Raw genomic sequence first — 21,973 nt, 5'->3', positions numbered from 1 at the left:
AAGCTGAAATGTCAGGGGCTTGGACGATAGGGCCAAACGCACAGCAGTTCTCTCCCACATTAAATTCCAGAGGGCGGATATCTCAATCTTGGTGGAGACCCACCTGACAGGTCAGAAGCAAATGAGTCTCAAGAGGCCCTGGGTGGGATGGCTCTACCAGGCCCCGCACACCACTAGCTCCCGCGGGGTTGCGATCTTAGTCACCAAAACGGTGCAATTTCAACTCTGCACACTGCAGTCAGACCCCCAGGGACGTTCATTGTTCCTACATGCTACCATCAGGGGGCTTGGAGACCCTCCTACTGACTGTCCCTCCACTATTCACCTTCGCTATGTTGCAGCTGGGGGTTGCTTTTATGGCCCAAGACCCGACGGTGCAGGCCATTTGGGCAGGGGATTTCAACATGGTCATAACCCCCACACTTGACATATTGAGCCCAACTGTCCCTTTGGCCCCCCTGCACGGCACCACCAGATTGGGGAAATTTCTAGCGGAATTTGATCTTACAGACACATGGAGACACAGGCACACTACACAAATACACTTCTCATGCATCACACCCTCCCGTTCTGCCATGACCCGAATAGACTACATTTTCCTCACCCGTCCCACCCCACTTTCTTGACGCGGGATTCGACACCAGAGTACTCTCAGATCACTCCCCATACTGGATCAAGCTGCGGCTTTTTGGCTCCCCGTCCTATCCGACTTGGACACTGTCGAACTCGAGTGGGAGCACTACTTTCACTCAAACGAAGGCTCTGCCTCGTACAGTTCCATATGGGAGGCCTTCAAAATACACGCTCGCATGACCATATCTACGCGTATTACTAGGCACAAGGCAAGCTCAAAACATTTGCTAAGGCAGGCAGAGGAACATCTAAATGCCCTCGAACAGACCTTCCAAAAGGACCCAACAGCCGCCAACACCTCTCTTCTGCAGTTGCAGACCAAGCTCACAGACCAACTTCACTATGAGAGGGCCAAACAGGGTATCTCCCTCTAGAGTTCTATACCCAGTTTGATGAGACTCTAATCCCTAGATTGAATCGGCTGTACACATACATATTCAATACAAATGCGCTCCCTACATCGATGGGCGAAGCCCTCATTGTCCTCATACCTAAACCAGGCAAAGACCCGCAACTCCCCAAATCATACAGGCCCATATCTCTGTGAAGGAATATAATGTACATACTGATAATCAGAAAATGTCTATTTGCTTATGTGTATAAATGTTTCTATGCAACTCCTTACTTATTATGTAGTATACAGATTGGCTCTCTGTTTGGAACTAAAGATGACGTCTATACCCTGCTTCCCACGCATTAGAAGAATGCATATGTGATAACAGAACCAGCTTCAATCAACCTTCAAGCATCAAGTTTCTCCATTTCTCTTGTATTTCAACCAAATTAATTAGAAACAGCAGCAGATAACCTTGAATTAGATTGTAGTTCTTATCCAATTCATTTCTACTTCAATTGGGCATTAACCACCTCCCGCCCGCCCTATAGCCGAATGACAGCCGTAGAGCAGGCGGGTTCCTTCGACTGGCCGTCCCTGGACGTCCTTGTGTTTACTTCCGCAATGCGCGCCGCTGGGGGCGGGCATTGCAGAAGTTTTGTATTCGCCGTGTCTCCCGGAGACAGGCAAATACAGATCGCCATGAACGGCCAATCAAAGCGGCCGTTCACAGCGCGATCGCAGCTGCCAATGGGAGATGATCTCAAATGTAAACATATGAGATCATCTCCCATTGCCGTGTCTCTCCCTCCTCACACAGAGACAGCGTGTGAGGAGAGAGAGGATCTGTGAGTCAGCCCCAGTGCCTGCCGTCAGCCCCAGTGCCATCTGTCAGCCCCAGTGCCATCTGCCAGTAGTGCCAGTGCCGCCAGTGCCACCTGCCAGCGCCAGTGCCACCTGCCAGTGCCACCTGCCAGCGCCAGCGCCTGCCGTCAGCCCAAGTGCCGTCAGCCCCAGTGCCGCCAGTGCCACCTGCCAGCACCAGTGCCACCTGCCAGCGCCATCCGTCAGCCCCAGTGCCATCAGCCCCAGTGCCGCCAGTGCCACCTGCCAGCGCCAGTGCCATCTGTCAGCACCAGTGCCACCTGCCAGCACCAGTGCCATCCGTCAGCCCCAGTGCCATCCGTCAGCCCCAGTGCCGTCAGTGCCGCCAGTGTCAGTGCCACCTGCCAGTGCCAGTGCCACCTGCCAGCGCCAGTGCCATCCGTCAGCCCCAGTGCCGTCAGCCCCAGTGCCACCTGCCAGCGCCAGTGCCACCTGCCAGCGCCATCCGTCAGCCCCAGTGCCGTCAGCCCCAGTGCCGCCAGTGCCAGTGCCACGTGCCAGTGCCACCTGCCAGTGCCAGTGCCATCTGTCAGCCCCAGTGCCGTCAGCGCCAGTGCCACCTGCCAGTTCCACCTGCCAGCGCCAGTGCCACCTGCCAGCGCCATCTGCCAGCCGCAGTGCCATCTGCCAGCCCCATTTGCCAGAGCAATTAGCCAGAGCAAATAGCCAGCACCATCTGCCAGTGCCAGTGCCATCTGCCAGTGCCAGCCCCAGTGCCATCTGTCAGCGACATCTGCCAGCGACATCTGCCAGCCCCATCTGCCAGCCCCATCTGTCAGCCCCATCTGTCAGCCCCATCTGTCAGCCCCATCTGCCTCCAGTGCCATCTGCCTCCAGTGCCATCTGTCAGTGCCATGTGTCGTCAGTGCCACGTGTTGTCAGTGCCACGTGGGGTCACTTTGTGGGCATTTCCATTGTCCTGGTGCTCCAGGGCCTTCAAAACTGTAATAGGTGGTTGAGAAAAAAGATGTGTAATTTATGCTCCTAGAACACCTGATGGTGCTATTTCAATATTGGGCCTCTGTATGTGGCCAGGCTGTGTAAAAGTCTCACACATTTGGTATCGTTATACTCAGGAGGAGTAGTAGAACGTATTTTGGGGTGTCATTTTTGCTATGTACATGCTATGTGTTGGAAATATCTTATAAATGGACAACTTTGCGTAAAAAAAATGCGTTTTCATTTTTTTTTCACATTTTCCCAAAACTTCTGGAAAAAAAATGAACCATTCAAACGACTCATTATGCCTCATAGATTATACGTTGGGGTGTTAGCTTTCCAAAATGGGGTCACTTTGTTGGCATTTCTATTGTCCTGGTGCTCCAGGGCCTTCAAAAATGTAATAGGTGGTTGAGAAATGAAATGTGTAATTTATGCTCCTAGAACGCCTGATGGTGCTATTTCAATATTGGGCCTCTGTATGTGGCCAGGCTGTGTAAAAGTCTCACACATTTGGTATCGTAATACTCAGAAGGAGTAGCAGAACGTATTTTGGGGTGTCATTTGTGGTATACATATGCCATGTGAGAGAAATAACCTATTACATTGAAAATTTTGTGAGAAAAAAATAAATAAATAAATAAATCTTCATTTTGCAAAGAATTGTGGGAAAAAGATGACAACATCAAAAACCTCACCATGCATCTTAGTAAATACCTTGGAATGTCTACTTTCAAAAAAGGGGTCATTTGGGGGGTATTTGTACTTTCCTGACTTGTTCGGGTCGCAAGAAATGAGATAGGCCATCAGTACATCAGGTGTGATCAATTTTGTGCGATTCGCACCACAGCTTGTAGACTCTCTAACTTTCACAAAGACCAAATAATATCCACTAATTTGGGTTATTTTTACCAAAGATATGTAGCAGTATAAATTGTGGCCAAAATTTATGAAAAAAAAAATATAATTTGCAAAATTTTATCACAGAAACAAAGAAATATGCGTTTTTTTTCAAAATTTTCGGTCTTTTTTCATTTATAGCGCAAAAAATAAAAACCCCAGAGGTGATCAAATACCACCAAAAGAATGCTCTATTTGTGGGAAAAAAAGGACACAAAATTCATTTGGGTACAGTGTTGCATGACTGAGTAATTGTCATTCAAAGTGTGAGAGCACCAAAAGCTGAAAATTGGTCTGGTCAGGAAGGGTGTTTAAGTGCCCAGTAAGCAAGTGGTTAAGATATTGGCTAAAATCCTCCCCCTGTGTCTAAACAAAGTAATCCTTAGCCTAATACACCACGACCAGACCGGGTTCATGCCCCATAGGAATACGGCCTTTAACCTCAGGTGGCTCCACATGAACCTCCAAGTCCAACACACAGATATTGGATCTAGAGTAGTGGTCAGCCTAGATGCCGCTAAGGCATTTGACTCTGTGGAATGGAGCTACTTGTGGGAATGCCTTCACAGATTCGGGATAGGACCTAAATTTATCAAGTGGCTCAAACTCCTATACCAAGCCCCTACAGCACGCATTCAGGTTAACGGTAGGATCTCCCCCTTCACTCCGCTCTCCCGTGGCACACGTCAGAGCTGCCCCATCTCCTCCCTTCTGTATGCCCTAGCTGTGGAGCCCCTGTCTATAGTCCTTAGGAGTCACCCAGGCATTAGAGGTCTGCGCTGCGGCCAGCTGCACAAAGTGATCAGCTTGTATGCAGACGACATGCTTCTTTACCTTGCTGATGCTGACCCCTCACTTCAGACAGCCCTACAAACCATTATAGCCTTCGGAGGATTCTCCAGGCTTCAGATCAATTGGTCCAAGTCCCAAATCCTTCCCTTAGACAAAGGTGCCCCTACTGCTAGCCAAGCGGCACTCCCACTAGTCAGAGCGAGTTCCATCAAATACCTTGGTGTACATACTTCAAGATCCCTCCTCGATTACAACACCCTCAACATCTAACCACTTTTTGCTACTCTGAAGTCCAAAACGTAAGTATGGTCCCATCTTCCCCTCGGGGTGATGGGCCAGATAAATCTGATCCTCCTCCCCAAGCTTCTCTACATCTTTTGGCAAGCCCCACTATACCTTCCCCCACATATATTTAAATCAATGGAATCCATCCTCAACATGTTTATCTAGGGCTCGTCTCGACATAAATTGCCATGGCATGTCTTAAAATGTCCAACAGACCTAGGTGGCACTGCATTCCCTGACCTCTCCCTTTATTATTTAGGGTCCCAACTTTCCCACTTCTTTCACTTCAACCAATCCGATCGTGTTCGCTACTCCACTCTTGTCTGCTCGCAAGCCCCTGGACCACTGGGCCACCCCTTCCCGATTCTATTTCGTGGCCCCTGCAATTCGTCGCGAACCGCGGACAGACACCTCATGCTCTTCCACTACTGTAAGGTCTGGCAACTTGCCATGCGCCTGGGAGGGGCCTCCTCCCCCCACTCACTGCTCTGGGGTAACCCAAGATTTCCAGAACTCACCCTCATCCCAGATCATGGGCTGTGAACTGATAGGGGTGTCATTTAGCTGTCACGGGGTGGTTAAATCTTTCCAAACCCTCAAAGATGACTTTACGCTACCCAATCACATGCTATTCCGCTACCTTCAGCTTTGACACGCGATCAACACACAATCTGGGAACCATATCCCATCACGCGAAACTCCGATACTGGTAGACATTGTTTTAGGTAAAGACCCCAAGAAATGAATCTCACTGATCTACACATACCTTTTGATGCCCACCGCCACGGCTGTCACCAACCAATCAAGATCCCGATGGGAGACTTACCTGGGGACAGTGTCGAGTGAGGATTGGGAGGAGGCTCTGGCAAACTACAAGACCGTGTCACCCAGGCTCTCTGATCGCCTCAATCACCTGTACATACTACACAGATCATATCTCACACCCTACCGTGTCTCCAAGTATAGGCCTGAGCCTACTCCCAACTGTCCCAGCTGCAACTACGCCAATGCATCCTTTTACCACTTACTCTGGGCTTGCCCATCCATACAGGGCTTCTGGACCCAGGTGGTCTGGTTCCTTCACGATCGCATGGGTTCCCCATTATCCCTATGCCCTCGTCAATTTATCCTGGGGCTCCTCTCACTCTCTGAAGGCGAAAAATACTTGAATATCGTTCTGCAGGAAACACTATTCCTTGCAAGGGTGCAGATCACCAGGACCTGGATGAGGGGATCCCCCCTACGTTGCAACACTGGATTAGAGCAATCAATTACGCCCTCCCCTACAAAAAACTATTCTACATCCATAGGGGTTGCCCCAGCAAGTATAACAAAATATGGGACAGATGGCTGGAGGATGCCTCCACTTGCAGTGTTGAGAGCTAGACACGTCCCCTATTGGTAAACCTTGTGGACCTCTTGTGGGTTCCACCTCCTTCCCCATAAATCTCACATCAGTATGTTACTTAATGGACTATGCAGCACTGAATCTTCTCTGTTATATGCCATATGTTCATGTACGTCGAATGAACAAATTTGTTGATATAGTGCCTGTTGCACTGATTATCTGTATGTATATCCTACTCATTATGCTCAATAAACGTTATCTTGACTAAAAATAAAAGAAAGCGCTTTGTCTTCAAGTGGTTAGAAGAGTGGCTGATGTGTGACATAAGCTTCTAAATGTTGTGCATAAAATGCCAGGACAGTTCAAACCCCCACCAAATGACCACATGGACATGACCATTTGGAAAGTAGACACCCCAAGCTATTTGCTGAGAGGCATGTCAAATCCATTGAATATTTTAAATTGTGACACAAGTTTCGGGAAAAAGACAAATCTTTTTGTTTTGTTTTTTTACACAAAGTTGTCACTAAATGATATATTGCTCAAACATGCCATAGGCATATGTGAAATGACACCCCAAAATACATTCTGTTGTTTCTCCTGAGTATGAAGATACCACATGTGTGAGACTTTTTGGGAGCCTATCCATGTACGGGACCCCAAAAACCAAGCACCGCCTTCAGGCTTTCTAAGGGTGTAAATTTTTGATTTCACTCCTCAATACCTATCACAGTTTCGGAGGTCATGGAATGCCCAGATGGCACATAACCCCCCCAAATGACCCCATCCCCATTTTGGAAAGTAGACACCCCAAACTATTTGCTGAGAGATATGGTGAGTATTTTGCAGACCTCACTTTTTGTCACAAAGTTTTGAAAATTGAAAAAAGAAAAAAAAAATCTTCATTTTCAAAAACAAACAAGAGCTGCAAAATACTCACCATGCCTCTCAGCAAATAACTTGGGGTGTCTACTTTCCAAAATGGGGTCTTGGGGGGGGGTTGTGCTATCTTGGCATTTTATGGCCTTCAAAACCGTGATAGGCAGTGAGGAGTGAAATCAAAAATTTACGCCCTTAGAAATCCTGAAGGCGGTGCTTGGATTTCGGGGCCCCTTATGTGGCTAGACTCCCAAAAAGTCCCACATATGTGGTATCCCCGTACTCAGGAGAATCAGCAGAATGTATTTTGGGGTGTAATTTCACATATGTCCATGGAATGTGTGAGCAATATATCATTATGTGACAACTTTTTGTAAATTTTTTTGGTCATTATTCAATCACTCGAGACAAAAAAATTTAATATTCAATGGGCTCAACATGCCTCTCAGCAATTTCCTTGGGGTGTCTACTTTCCAAAATGGGGTAATGGGGGGGGGGGGGGTTGTACTGCCCTGCCATTTTAGCACCTCAAACAATGAGATAGGCAGTCATAAACTAAAAGCTGTGTAAATTCCAGAAAATTAACCCTAGTTTATAGACGCTATAACTTTTGCGCAAACCAATAAATATACACTTATTGACATTTTTTTTTTTACCAAAGACATGTGGCTGAATACATTTTGTATGTATGTATGAATAAAATTGAGTTTATTGGATTTTTTTTATAACAAAAAGTAGAAAATATATATTTTTTTTTTTTTAATTTTCTGTCTTTTTCCGTTTATAGCGCAGAAAATAAAAACCGCAGAGATGATCAAATACCATCAAAAGAAAGCTCTATTTGTGGGAAAAAAGGACACAAATTTTGTTTGGGTACAGCATTGCATGACCGCGCAATTAGCAGTTAAAGCAACGCAGTGCCAAATTGTAAAAAGTGCTCTGGTAAGGAAGGGGGTAAATCCTTCCGGGGCTGAAGTGGTTCAAGTCTATGGGATACGAACATGAAAAATCAAAAGTGCTAATTTTAAAGGCCTGTATGCAAGCTAAAGTGGCGCATGTTTAACATGTTAAGAACAGTCCGAGAGCAAAATGACATTTCTAAAGGGGGAAAAAAAAAAAAGTTTTCGTTGCTAAAATGAATTGTCGGTCCACAATTACATAAAAATACACATAAAAATAATTGAAAAAAACAGCATGGGATTCCCTCGCAGGGTCTGGTATGAGTATTAAGGGGACATTTTTAAAAAAATGGCGTGGGCGGGGTCCCCCCAAAATTCCATACCAGACCCTTATCCGAGCACGCAACCTGGCAGGCTGCAGGAAAATAGGGGGCGGGGGGGCGAGAACCCCTACCATTTCACAAAAAGATGGTAAAAATGACATGACACGGCTTGGGGACAAGTCCTTTATTAAAAAATAAAACTGTCCCACAAAGTCTTCTTTCTTCTCTTGCTCGAAAAAGAAGGAAAAAAAAGCGACCGACCTGCCTCCATGGGAGGCATCCGCCATAATGACCATCCTCTCAGATGACAGCTCTTTTATAACTGAGGGCGGGGCCACACAGTGACATCGCCGGGTGACCCGTCCCCTCTGACGCACGGGGCTATCCCTATGGCTTTCCCGTAGCATCAGAGGGGGGGCGGGCCACCTGGTTACGTAATCGGCCACATTTGGCACCTTTTTGAGGGGGAGCGGGTACCTGTCAAAACTAGCTCTGGCTCAGTTAGCTGTGGTGAACTGAACTAAAAGTCCCCCCCACCTTCCCTCTGCACCCGACCCATTCGATAAGCAGATCTTCGTGCATGATCAGTAGTAAACCAGCTGAATAATCGGCATGGGTGAGGACACTGCTGGATTCCTGGACAGGCAAGCGCCCCAATATTAAAAGTCAGCCGCTACAGTATTTGTAGCTGCTGACTGTTAATTGTTTCTGAAGGAGCCTGTAGCTCCTTTTTAAGCTTAACTCTACTCAGCTCCGTTGCCCTTAGTTGTCCACAGAAAAAAATGTATTTTAACCACTTGCCGACCAGCGCACGACGATGTACGTCGACAGAATGGCACGGGCAGGCAAATGGGCGTACATGTACATCCCTTTAAATTTGCCGCCCTGCCATCGGGAGTGGGACCCCCGTGAGTCCGGTCGCGGGACTGGTGGACTCGATCGCCGCGGGCATCCCCGCGATCGTCTCACGGAGCGGCCGAATGGAGAAGTGCCGTTGTAAACAACATTTCTCCATTCTGCCTAGCAACTAGTGACGCTGATCTCTGCTCCATGTGATTGGAGCAGAAATCAGTGTTCACTAAATGAAAGCCCAACCCCCCCACAGTTAGTAACACATCCCTAGGAACACTTAACCCCTACACTGCCACCCACTGGTTAACCCCTTCACTGCCAGTGTCATTTACACAGGAATCACTGCATTTATATAGCAGTGATTACTGTATAAATGACAATGGTCCCAAAAATGTGTCAAAAATGTCCGATGGGTCCCCCACAATGTCGCAGTCACAATAAAAATCGCTGATCGCCGCCATTACTAGTAAAAAAAAATAATAAAAAATTATTAATAAAAATGCTATAAACTATCCCTATTTTGTAAACGCTATAACTTTTGCGCAAACCAATCAATAATCGCTTATTGCGATTTTTTTACCAAAAATATGTAGAAGAATTTGTATTGGCCTAAACTGAGGGAAAATTATTATTTTTTATATATTTTTGGGGGATATTTATTATAACAAAAAGTAAAAAATAATGCATTTTTTCAAAATTGTCGCTCTATTTTTGTTTATAGCGCAAAAAATAAAAACCGCAGGGGTGATCAAATACCACCAAAAGAAAGCTCTATTTGTGGGAAAAAAATACGTCAATTTTGTTTGGGAGCCACGTCGCACGACCGCGCAATTGTCAGTTAAAGCGACGCAGTGCCGAATCGCAAAAAGTGGTCTGGTCTTTGACCAGCAAATTGGTCCGGTCTGAAAGTGGTTAATAAAAAAACAGCAATATCTGCTTAGTATACATCACAGCAAATGAACAGCAGGAACCTTTGTGCTCCAACACTGTCCCATTGCAGAAATATTATTTGCCATTTGGTAATGTCCCAGGAATGGTCAAGCATTGTGATAAAATTCCAGGATACATACAGTACATCTAAGAAAAGTACACCCATCCAGAACAGAAAATGCCCAAAACTGTGTTGGATGCATGGCTGAGAGAGGAGTTAATAGGGAACTAATGGTTTTTAGCATCTGGCAGGAGGGAGTAACTAGATTTCTCACTGTCACAGAAAGCTAGATATTAATATTGGGTGGGATACTGGGTATGATTCATTTTGCCAGTATCTTCTTTTACCAGTCTTTGGAGGGCTAAGAGCAGTAATATTACGTTACTTGCATATGTCATAGAGATGTATAATAGAAGTGATTTGTACATTGAAATATAAAATATTTGCACAGTTAATTGTGATTAAAGTATGCAGCGACATACCTTGCAGTGTCACACTGATCCAGTTTCATTAAAGTCTTGAATGTGATGCCACTCAGTAGATTATACGTACGAATAGTTTGCAGTACAAGGAGAGTGGCAATTAGCTTCATGACTTCTTCTTTTCCTCTTAAACCTTTAAAACAAAATGAAAGGCCATAAAAGGTTAAGGCTGGGTTCACACTATCTTCGCATGTGGCTCACAGCAGGGGTCTGGTGAGTTCCCGTTCACTGTTTCAGGTCTGATTTCAGCCCGAATTTTTGGCTGAATTTGGTCCTGAAACAGACTAAAAGACGCACCGGAGGGGAGATATGTGAACTGGCTCCATAGAGAGCTGGTCAAAATCTCCTGCTATTGCAAGTTAGGAAACCCACATCCACTTTGCAATAGTGTGAACCCAGCCTAAAGGTGAAATCCTGGTATAAATGACACACATTCATGTAGTGTATAAAATTAAAGCCAATTGGTGCATGCAAATCTATTGGCATGGAACATGATGAGGAAAAGAAGAGGAAAAAAGATTTCACCTACAAATACGCAAAGGCTTCTTCAAAGTAAGACCCCTGTCACATGGAGGGACTTGTCAGGAGCTTTAGCGCTAAATATAGGGCCTGTAAAGAGCCTTAAAACTGTCTCTCAAGCCTCCCCAGTGTGAAAGTCTGAGGGCTTTCACACTGAGGCGGTGTGCTTGCAGGATGGGAAAAAAAGTCCTGCAAGCAGCATCTTTGGGGTGATGTGGGAGCGGTGCACACCCTTAACCTGGAAGCAGGCAGTGATGGGGTGTTCGCTTTGCCTGCATAGACCACCAGTCCACAGAATTGTGAACAGGCGGTCTGGAAACGGTTAACTTTGCCTTCCTCAATGGATTTCAGCAAAATGTTATTTTCAAATACATTTTAGGGAAATAAAATTTTTCCACACATCAGTAGTCCTAACCATTAAAAAGAACAAAAACATGTAAATAATCACTCCGTCTACACTGCAGAAGGGAATTTTTTAGGGAAGGGAGGCAGGGTTTGTTACAAAGAACTGCAAGTGAGTTTTTGGGAGCATATTTTTGGGTCGAGTTGTTATAATGTTATTACACAGCTTTACAATGTATACTGTATATCTATGAAGAAGTCCTTATGGTACATATACCATGCAGGAAGTCAATATTACAGCAGTGTTCTTAAAAGCATAAACCCACCACTATACAGATAATTCTGAAAGCAGGACTGCTTAGAACCTACCTAGAGAAGAGATGCCCTTTTCAAGGAGAAAACTGTCACAAAAATAACTGACATCAATGTTTAACAACTTTCCGAGTTGTGGAGTCAGCATCCAGTATCCTTCCTAGAATGAAGTAACAGTGTTAGAATGCTTTATTGGCAGTGGTTTTATGTGCCTGTATCACTTGGAGTATGTGTCTTAGGTCTCCATATAGACACTCATACATATAAATGTATAGACCTTTTATCTATGCCCTATTTTTAAACTTTGGCTGCTATACTCTGCCACCATTTGTCATTGCAATTATATTTCAGATTTGTATTATTCTAAAGGTGCTTATAATATTTTGATTGGGTGACAAATCTCACTCAGACATGGACACTTAGCGTTCGACATATAGACAAATATGGACAAATAGATCAGGCACAGTAGAAGCACTCACATTATCTACATTGCTTTCCCAGAGATATACTGGTGTGAGGACTGTTTTGAAAGTGTGCAAGCTATGCTTTTTTACCTGTCATGCCTAAAGCAAAATCTATTGAGGCTGAACCACTGCTGAAAGACATCTGCAGACATATAGTGCTTCAGCATTCAACTATCCCTAGATGCCTTTGGATGGGTTAACATGCAACTTGGGCTATCCCAGCCTTATGAGAACCCTAGCAATTCTCCTGGTGAACTGTCAGTCAACAGGCAGTTAAATGAAACACTAGGCAGGTGCCCAAGGAGCCCTCAAGTAAATATACTTCCCTATGTGACAGGTTCCCTTTACACAGAGGTAAAGAACAGACTTATGGAAACACATGCAACCAGGCTGTGCTCCCAAACATGTTCACCTAAAGCAAGATACATGGCAGCTGGGAATGCTATGTAGTTAACAACTTTACCCTGCCCGATAATGAATAGGAGTATCAATGCAGATACATTTTCATTTTTTTAAAACTGATATTTCAATTCTGCCTTTCTTATAATAATTTTTATATAATATAGATACTACATTGTGAAACTGAAGGAGACATTACCGGACACTGCAGCAGAGAGAAGGATGACCAGGAGAGATCAGCTAATTCTGAACGCTAAAATACAAACAAGGTATACAATGTTAATGTGCAGATTTCTAATACATGTTCCTTACAAAATTCTTCTAAAATATACTCTCTTTATACACGATATTGTCAAAAGTATTGGGACAAATATGTGGTAAATAGATATATTTGCGCTTCTCCTAAAAATGTGATGTATAAACTGAAGGTGCTTCTGCTCAAATAGCTAGAATACTAAAACTAAAGTAGAATGTAAAGAAATATGAGTGCGTTACCGAATAAAACCAATGATGTTAACTGAGTGTCTATGAATCATATAAACAATATATATAAATAAAATGTGAGAGTTCAATCAAAAAATTGGGTGACTATAAAAGAGAATTAATCTCAACAAAGTGTCCAACCAGTGTTCACAAAAATCAAGTGAAAAAACAGAATTCAATTGATGAGTTACCTTCAAGTACAGTGCCTTGCGAAAGTATTCGGCCCCCTTGAACTTTTCAACCTTTTGCCACATTTCAGGCTTCAAACATAAAGATATAAAATTAGTATTTTTTGTGAAGAATCACCAACAAGTGGGACACAATTGTGAAGTGGAACAAAATCTATTGGATTTTTGAAACTTTTTTAACTAATAAAAAAATGAAAAGTGGGGCATGCAAAATTATTCGGCCCCCTTGCGTTAATACTTTGTAGAGCCACCTTTTGCTGCGATTACAGCTGCAAGTCGCTTGGGGTATGTCTCTATCAGTTTTGCACATCGAGAGACTGAAATTCTTGCCCATTCTTCCTTGCAAAACAGCTCGAGCTCAGTGAGGTTGGATGGAGAGCGTTTGTGAACAGCAGTTTTCAGCTCTTTCCACAGATTCTCGATTGGATTCAGGTCTGGACTTTGACTTGGCCATTCTAACAACTGGATACGTTTATTTGTGAACCATTCCTTTGTAGATTTTTCTGTATGTTTGGGATCATTGTCTTGTTGGAAGATAAATCGCCGTCCCAGTTTCAGGTCTTTTGCAGACTCTAACAGGTTTTCATACAGAATGGTCCTGTATTTGGCTGCATCCATCTTCCCCTCAATTTTAACCATCTTCCCTGTCCCTGCTGAAGAAAGGCAGGCCCAAACCATGATGCTGCCACCACCATGTTTGACAGTGGGGATGGTGTGTTGAGGGTGATGAGCTGTGTTGCTTTTTACGGCAAACATATCGTTTTGCATTGTGGGCAAAAAGTTCGATTTTGTTTTCATCTGACCAGAGCACCTTCTTCCACATGTTTGGTGTGTCTCCCAGGTGGCTTGTGGCAAACTTTAGACAAGACTTTTTATGGATATCTTTGAGAAATGGCTTTCTTCTTGCCACTCTTCCATAAAGGCCAGATTTGTGCAGTGTACGACTGATTGTTGTCCTATGGACAGACTCTCCCACCTCAGCTGTAGTTCTCTGCAGTTCATCCAGAGTGATCATGGGCCTCTTGGCTGCATCTCTGATCAGTCTTCTCCTTGTCTGAGCTGAAAGTTTAGAGGGACGGCCAGGTCTTGGTAGATTTGCAGTGGTCTGATACTCCTTCCATTTCAAAATGATCACTTGCACAGTGCTCCTTGGGATGTTTAAAGCTTGGGAAATCTTTTTGTATCCAAATCCGGCTTTTAACTTCTCCACAACAGTATTACGGACCTGCCTGGTGTGTTCCTTGGTCTTCATGATGCTCTCTGCGCTTTCAACAGAACCCTGAGACTATCACAGAGCAGGTGCATTTATACAGAGACTTGATTACACACAGGTGGATTCTATTTATCACCATCAGTCATTTAGGACAACATTGGATCATTCAGAGATCCTCGCTGAACTTCTGGAGTGAGTTTGCTGTACTGAAAGTAAAGGGGCCGAATAATTTTGCACGCACCACTTTTCAGTTTTTTATTTGCTAAAAAAGTTTAAATTATCCAATAGATTTCGTTCCACTTCACAATTGTGTCCCACTTGTTGGTGATTCTTCTCAAAAATTTTTAATTTTATATCTTTATGTTTGAAGCCTGAAATGTGGCAAAAGGTTGAAAAGTTCAAGGGGGCCGAATACTTTCGCAAGGCACTGTAAAATCAAAGCCTCTTACCAGACCTGTAGGATCTCAAATGATAAGAATGCGTTAAAACACAGAAATCCAACAAAGAAAATCCTCTCCTGTTAGTCCTCTGCACACCTCCTCATTAAAAACGTGACTATCTTGAGTGTGGATAATCTGTCTCCGGATCGTGAAATCTTCTCAATGGACCTGGACTTATGGGATAAGGGATCTCTCCTGGATATGAATAATCTCTCTCCAAGTCAGCTCAGATGAAAGGAGTGATGGAAGGAAAAGACTTCATGGTGTAGTACAAAATATAAGAATTTATTCAAAAATGTAGCACTTCCATTCAAGAAAGCGGTAAACTTCACAAAAGTAACACAGCCGTGGAACTTGCCAACAGACTGCTTGTGGTGACGTCTAAGGAATGCTGCTCCACCTGATGCGTTTCCGCATAAGAGGCATCAGCTGGGACCGGAGGCTCTTCCCAGACATCACACACCACACATTAAATACTCTAATTAAGCAGGAAAGCCACTGGATGTGCCCTTCAATGCTCTTCCTGTGCCGTGTCATCCATTTCACAGAATGTTATCATGGTTTCAGGTCAAAAAGAGCACAGGGCTATACATCGATTGAATTTTGTTTTTTCACTTGATTTTTGTGAACGCTGGTTGGACACTTTGTTATTTTAGAAACATATTATTTCTCTTTTTTATAGTCACCCAATTTTTTGATTGAAATTTCACGTTTTATTTATATATATTTTTATATATTGTTTATATGATTCATGGACACTTAACACCATTGGTTTTATTGGGTAGCATGCTCGTATTTCTTTACAGAAGTATTGGGATGCCTGCCTTTACATGCACATTAACTTTAATGGCATCCCAGACTTAGTCTGTAGGGACCAATATGCAGTTGGCCCACCCTTTGCAGCTATAACAGCTTCAACTCTTCTGGGAAGGCTGTCTGCAAGGTTTAGGAGAGTGTCTATGGGAATGCTGATCATTCTTCCAGAAGAGCATTTGTGAGGTCAGGCACTGATGTTGGACAGGAAGGTCTGGCTTTCAGTCTCCACTTTTATTCATCTCAAAGGTGTTCTATCAGGTTGAGGTCAAAACTCTGTGCAGGCCAGTCAAGTTCCTCCACCCCAAAAGCACTCATCCATGTCTTTATGGACCTTGCTTTGTACAGTGGTCCAAATCATTTGGTGGAGGGAGAATTATGGTGTGGGGTTTCTTTGCAGGGGCTGAGCTTGGCCCCTTAGTACCAGTGAAGGGAACTCTTAAGGCGTCAGCATACCAAGACATTCTGGACAAATTTATGCTTACAACTTTGTGGGAACAGTTTGGAGGATGGCCCCTTCCTGTTCCAACATGACTGCGCACCAGTGCACAAAGCAAGGTCCATAAAGACATGGATAAGAGAGTTATGGTTGTTCTCAAAGGGCCGGTTGTATCGTTAAAATTATATTAATTTATCCAGGGCTTTTTTCACTCAAGAATAGGTGCAGGAACTCATACACGCCCCCACCTGAACCACACTGAATGGTGGGTGTGCAGTATTTTAAAGGGGCAATAAATACTAGGAGGTTGCGTCAGGGATGTGCTATGTACAGAGTGCAGAGTTCAATGCTGCACTTTATACAGAGTGTAGTTTTAGGTGCTCCCTGCGCATCAAATGCAGAGATTGATTGTGGGATAAAAAGTCAAATCTGCAAATATGGAAAATTTTGATTTTTTTTCTACAGCTTACCTGTAAAATCCTTTTCTAGGAGTACATCACCCGGGACACAGAGCACCCATAATAACTGACTGGGTTATATGCCACCTATAGGTGAATGGACACTGGCAAACCAAAAAGACAGGAAGTCCTCCCCTATATAACCCCTCCTATACAGGAAGTACCTCAGTTTTGTAGCAAGCCATAAACTTCCCAGACAAGAGGGGAGGGATCTCTCTGTCCCGTGATGTACTCCAAGAAAAGGATTTTACAGGTAAGCTGTAGAAAAATCCTAATTTCTTTATTGTACATCAGGGGACACAGAGCAGCCATAATAACTAACTGGGATGTCCCCAAGCAATGCTTTTTGAGGGGCGGTAACCCATTATGAACAAAGAAACACTATCAGAACAACATGCAGAATATATTGCTGCCTGCAGTACACTGCGTCCAAATGCAACATCCTCCTGAGTCCTAAAATTCACTTGATAAAACCTAATGTATGTATGCATCGAAGACCAATTAGCAGCCTTGCAAATCTAAGCCATCAATGCTTGATGATGAACTGCCCATGAAGCACTCATTCTTCTGGTAGAGTGTGCCCTTACTGCAAAAGGCAGGGCCTTACTCCTTAATCCATACGCCCGAACAATCACTTGGCGAATCCATTGAGAAAAGTTGACTTAGACGCTGCCTGTCCCATCTTGGGACCTTCTGGCAATACAAACAGAATATCAGTCTTCCGCTTCTGAGCCAACATTCTCAGATGGACAGAAACCATGAATCAGACGGAGACAGAAGTACAATTAAATTACACTTGTTTATTAATAAAAATAAAAAGGTAAATAGAAAAAGCATAGTCAAGCATAGCCAGAGTCCAGTAACCAGATTGGGTAGTCAGGCAGTCCAAAGTTCAATAACCAGATTCAGTAGTCAGCCAGGCCAGAAGTCAGGGATCCAAGTAGAGCAACAGCAAGCAGGATAAGGAGCCAGAAGGGATGTCAGCAAGCCAGTCTTTAAACAAACCCGCAGGAGATGGTTTCTAGTGATGTGACCAAGGCGAAGTCAGAGGTGAAGTGAGCTGGAAGGCTTTAAGTAGGCAGGTCAGACGAGCATCATCAGGAACAGCTGGTAACTGTGGAGAGAGAATAGAGCTGGCAATTAGCCGACAGCAGAGCGGACAGCCCAGAGAAGGAAGGGCTAACCCAGCCCTGACACAGATAGACCCCGATAGCCCGTACTACATCAAGAGAGTGAAATCATTTCTCCTCTGCACACTGTGGATTTGGAAAAAAGGTAGAATGATATCCTGATTTAGATGAAAACTGGACACTACCTTGGGCAAAAATTCTGGTTGTGGCCGCAAAACCGCCCTATCCTGGTGCAAAATCAAATAAGGTTTATAGGACAGAGCCACCAACCCCAACACCCTCTTGGCTGATGTCACTGCCAACAAGAAAACTAGTTTTCTTGTCAAGAGGACCAGAGGAATCTGCTGGATAGACTCAAAAGGCTGCTTCTGTAAAACCCCCAGGACAAAATTTAGATCCCAAGGGCACAGAGGCGGCCTGACCGATGGAAGCACACGAATCATCCCCTGTACAAACATTCGTACTAAGAAGTGAGAAGCAATAGGCCTCTGAAAAAAGGATTGCGAAGGCTGAAATTTGACCTTTAATTGTACTTAAGGACAGATACATATCCACCCCTTTTTTGCAGAAAAGACAAAACTCTCCCGGTTACATATCTGCGGGGTTGCCACCTCCTGGCCTCACACCAGGCAATATAGGATCTCCAGACTCTAGATACTTCTAAAGACTGGCTTTCTAGCATTCAACATGGTAGACAATACTGACTCAGAAATGCCCCGGTCCTTTAAGATCCTGGTTTCAGCAGCCAAACCATTAAATTTAGAGACCGTAAAGCAGGGTGGAATATTAGTCCCCGTGAGAGCAGATCCGGACAGAGTGGAAGAACCCAGGGGGCTTACAATCTGCGCATACCGAGTCCTTCTGGGCCAGGCTGGAGCTACTAAGATCACTGGCTTTCTCTCTTCACGGATTTTGCGTAGTAGCCTTGGCAACAGCCGGATTGGAGGGAAGGCATATATCAAGGAAAACTGATCCCACTAAATTATCAAGGCATCTGCCCCTAATGAAAGCAGGTCCCTGGTTCTAGACACAAAACTGTCTAGTTTCCTGTTGAACCTGGATGCCAGCAGGTCTACATCTGGAACCCCCAATCAGCGGCAGATCGATGCAAAGATCTCGGGATTTAGGAACCACTCCTCTGGAAACATTTGCTGGTGACTCAGAAAGACCGCCTACCAATTCTCCACTCCTGGAATAAACACTGCTGATAGGGATAGAATAAATCTTTCTGCCCAGGTCAGCATGCGATCCACTTCCTTCTGGGCTGTCTGACTCCTGGTGCCTCCCTGATGATTGATGTATGCCACAGATGTGGCCTTGTCTGACTGGACCCTCACAGGACATCCCTGTAGTCTGGAAACCCAGAAGTTTAGAGCCAAGCAAGCTGCCCGAATCTCCAAAATGTTGATGGGCAAGCTCCTCTCCCTCCAGGGCCACCCTCCCTGGATGGTGGCCTCCACTAGAACTGCCACCCATCCAGACGTCTGTCACCAATCTCCAGGCACAGGCAAAAAGGACTTTCCTTTTACCAGATTCTTGGTTAATATCCACCAACTGAGACTCTGACACACTTTCAGCCAAAGAGATATATGCCAGTCCAGAGTCTGGACAGTCTTGTTCCAGACAGACAGGAGGTTGTTCTTAAGTGGTCTGGAGTGGAACTGTGCATAAGGGACTGCTTCGAATGAAGATACCATTTTCCCCAGTAGCCTCATACACAGGTGAATGGAGGGATATCTTTTCCCTTTTATGACCTGAGCAAGGTTTTTATGACTCTGACCTTCTATGGAGGCAAAAATACCTTTGCCTTGACCATGTCTAGTATTAGCTCCAGATACTCTAATTGCTGAACTGGCTGCAGGGCTGATTTTTACCAGTTAAGAATCCAACCCAGGCGCTCGAATTGAACTGCCCAAGCTACATTCCGCCCCAGGTCTGGAACCATTTGATCTATCAATAGTAGATCGTCCAGGTATCCTGCAAGCGATATTCCCTGAGATCTTAGAACTGCCAATACCGGAGCCAGTACCTTTGTGAATACCCAAGGTGCCGTGGCTAACCTGAAAAGCAGTGGCACAAACTGAAAATGTTGGTCGCCCACTGTGAATTGCAGAAACCTTTGATGGAACGAGCAGATTGGCACGTGTAGGTACGCTTCCTTAATGTCTATGGACGGCAAGAATTCCTCTCCATGCAAGGTATTTTGTACCCCTGAGACATGGTAGAAACAACTGACCTGTCTCGGATCACTTCTTCCCAGGCATCTGAGAACACTAATAGCCCCCCCACATGAGTGGGGGCGCCCATCCATAAGACGGGCTTGGGACTGACTTTAGGAGGTACCTGGGCCCAGGGCTTTTTCTGCCCCCATCCTTTAGGCTTTCCCCTAGACCCGGAGGGCTGAAGCTGAAATTAGAAGTGCTGGGTATATCATTAATTAATCTTGACATGAAAATTCTCACCAAAATCCTGGCCAATCGCCTAAATTATTTTCTCTCGCGTTTAATTAAGATGGACCAGGTGGGGTTTTTCCCCATGAGACAAGCAGGGGATGCCATCAGGAGAATCATTCACTTACAATATTTAGCTCGTAGCCGTTCTTTGGAGACTATGCTTTTATCTCTGGATGTGAACAAGGCCTTTGACACCCTGTCCTGGCCTTACCTTATGTCAGTGCTCCGCCATTATGGATTCGGCGCTCCGTTTATGCGGTGGCTGGCGGCCCTATACGATGCCCCTCAAGCTAAAATAAAATACTATGGGTTTGAATCCACTGTTTTTCCCATTCGGAGGGGCACTCGGCAGGGCTGTCCACTTTTGCCTCTATTGTTTGTTTCGGCTGTGGAACCACTGGCTGAGGCAATCCGCTCACATCCGGACATAAAAGGCATTCCGATTGCTGGTTCTGAGCATAAGCTGACGTTATTCGCAGATGATATCTTATTGACACTGACGTCATCCAGAGTCTCTTTACCCAACCTATTCTCCTTATTGGAATCCTTTGCATCTCTCTCTGGTCTGCGGGTCAATCCCCCAAAATCAAAAGCAATGTCTGTGAACCTTTCCCCATCAGAATTGGCCTCCTTAAAAATGAACTTCCCCTTTCAGTGGCTCCCCTCGCTGCCCTATTTGGGGATACGTCTTACTCTCACGTATGATGGCTTATACCAGGCCAATTTTCCCCCTCTATTTAGGAAACTTACTGACTCGTTATCTTCTTGGACTCACCTTCTGCTCTCTTGGTTCGGCAGAATCGTGTCGCGGTACGCATAACTTATCTCCCGAAACTATTGTACTTTTTCCGAGTGATACCTGTACCGGTAGCTTCCCATATCCTGCGACTTCATCAAAGGAGGTTACTAAAATTTATTTGGAGTTCCTCCAGGCCTCGAATCCATAAGCGAATAATGTACGCTCGTCGAGTTAATGGGGGTTTCTCAGTCCCGAATCTTCAAGCCTATTATGTTGCGGTGACCATAGCTCCCTTGGCCCACCTTCATGACACTTACCAAGTGCCTCTATGGGCCACCATGGATCTTATCGATTCTCATCCTATCCCCATTTCCTCAATACCATGGTTGCCCCCACAGAACCGCCCGCGTGGGTTTGGGCCATGTATGACTCATTCCCTCCGGGTCTGGGACTCTGTTAAATACTCAGCAGGATTGCTATCCCCCCACCTGCCATTATTGCGTCTTGCTCATTGCTCTTTATTCCCTCCTAGCTGTGAAAACCCTAGGCAATTCTCCTGGTGGGTGGATAATGGCTTTATGGATGTCCACTCTCTGCTTACCCCAATGAGAGTGCTTACATTTGAGTCCCTGAGATCTTCCCACGATATCCCCCTTAGAGAGCATTATAGTTACCTCCAACTCAAAGATTTCATACAACAACTTCTTAAAGCCCTTGCTACTCCGTACACGTTGACCCCCTTTGAACATGTTTGCAGGACTCAACCTCATTCCTCTGGACTAATATCTCTGATTTACTCCTTCATTACCACTTTTAAGAAACCCCCAGTTAGGAAATACCACCTTCAATGGGAGACGGACTTGGGTAGGAGGTTGGATATAGAGGACTGGCAGACCATGACATTATCCCTTATGAAAAGCTCCAGGAATGTGTCCATCCTCGAGAATGCATACAAGGTTTTTTACCGGTGGTACTATACGCCATCCAGGATAGCTTGCTTTATCCCCTCCTACTCACCCAACTACTTTCGGGGCTGTGCAAGTGCAGGCACAATGGCCCATATCTGGTGGATATGCCCTAAGGTCTGCAGATTATGGAT

The 21,973-nt window shown here is 44.9% G+C and overlaps 1 protein-coding gene across 8 annotated transcripts in view; it reads right to left on the bottom strand.

The window, feature by feature from the left end:
- The window catches only part of PARP4 (poly(ADP-ribose) polymerase family member 4), a 716,724-nt gene that overhangs the window by 28,685 nt on the left and 666,066 nt on the right, over window positions 1-21,973 (bottom strand). For all 8 annotated transcript variants that reach the window (XM_077483981.1, XM_077483982.1, XM_077483983.1 and 5 more), the window contains 3 exons: window positions 12,718-12,771; window positions 11,713-11,815; window positions 10,483-10,615 (listed from right to left, as the gene is read on the bottom strand). In XM_077483981.1, coding sequence (XP_077340107.1) covers window positions 10,483-10,615; window positions 11,713-11,815; window positions 12,718-12,771 — 290 coding nt within the window. The remainder of the gene's footprint in view (window positions 1-10,482; window positions 10,616-11,712; window positions 11,816-12,717; window positions 12,772-21,973) is intronic.

Source organism: Lithobates pipiens, unplaced genomic scaffold (assembly GCF_037356315.1).
Source record: "Lithobates pipiens isolate NorthernLeopardFrog02 unplaced genomic scaffold, aLitPip1_a1.2 Scaffold_16, whole genome shotgun sequence".
In the NCBI taxonomy this organism is placed as follows: Eukaryota; Metazoa; Chordata; class Amphibia; order Anura; family Ranidae; genus Lithobates; species Lithobates pipiens.
Note: the sequence above shows the minus strand (reverse complement) of the source record. Positions and strands in the feature narration are given on the sequence as shown.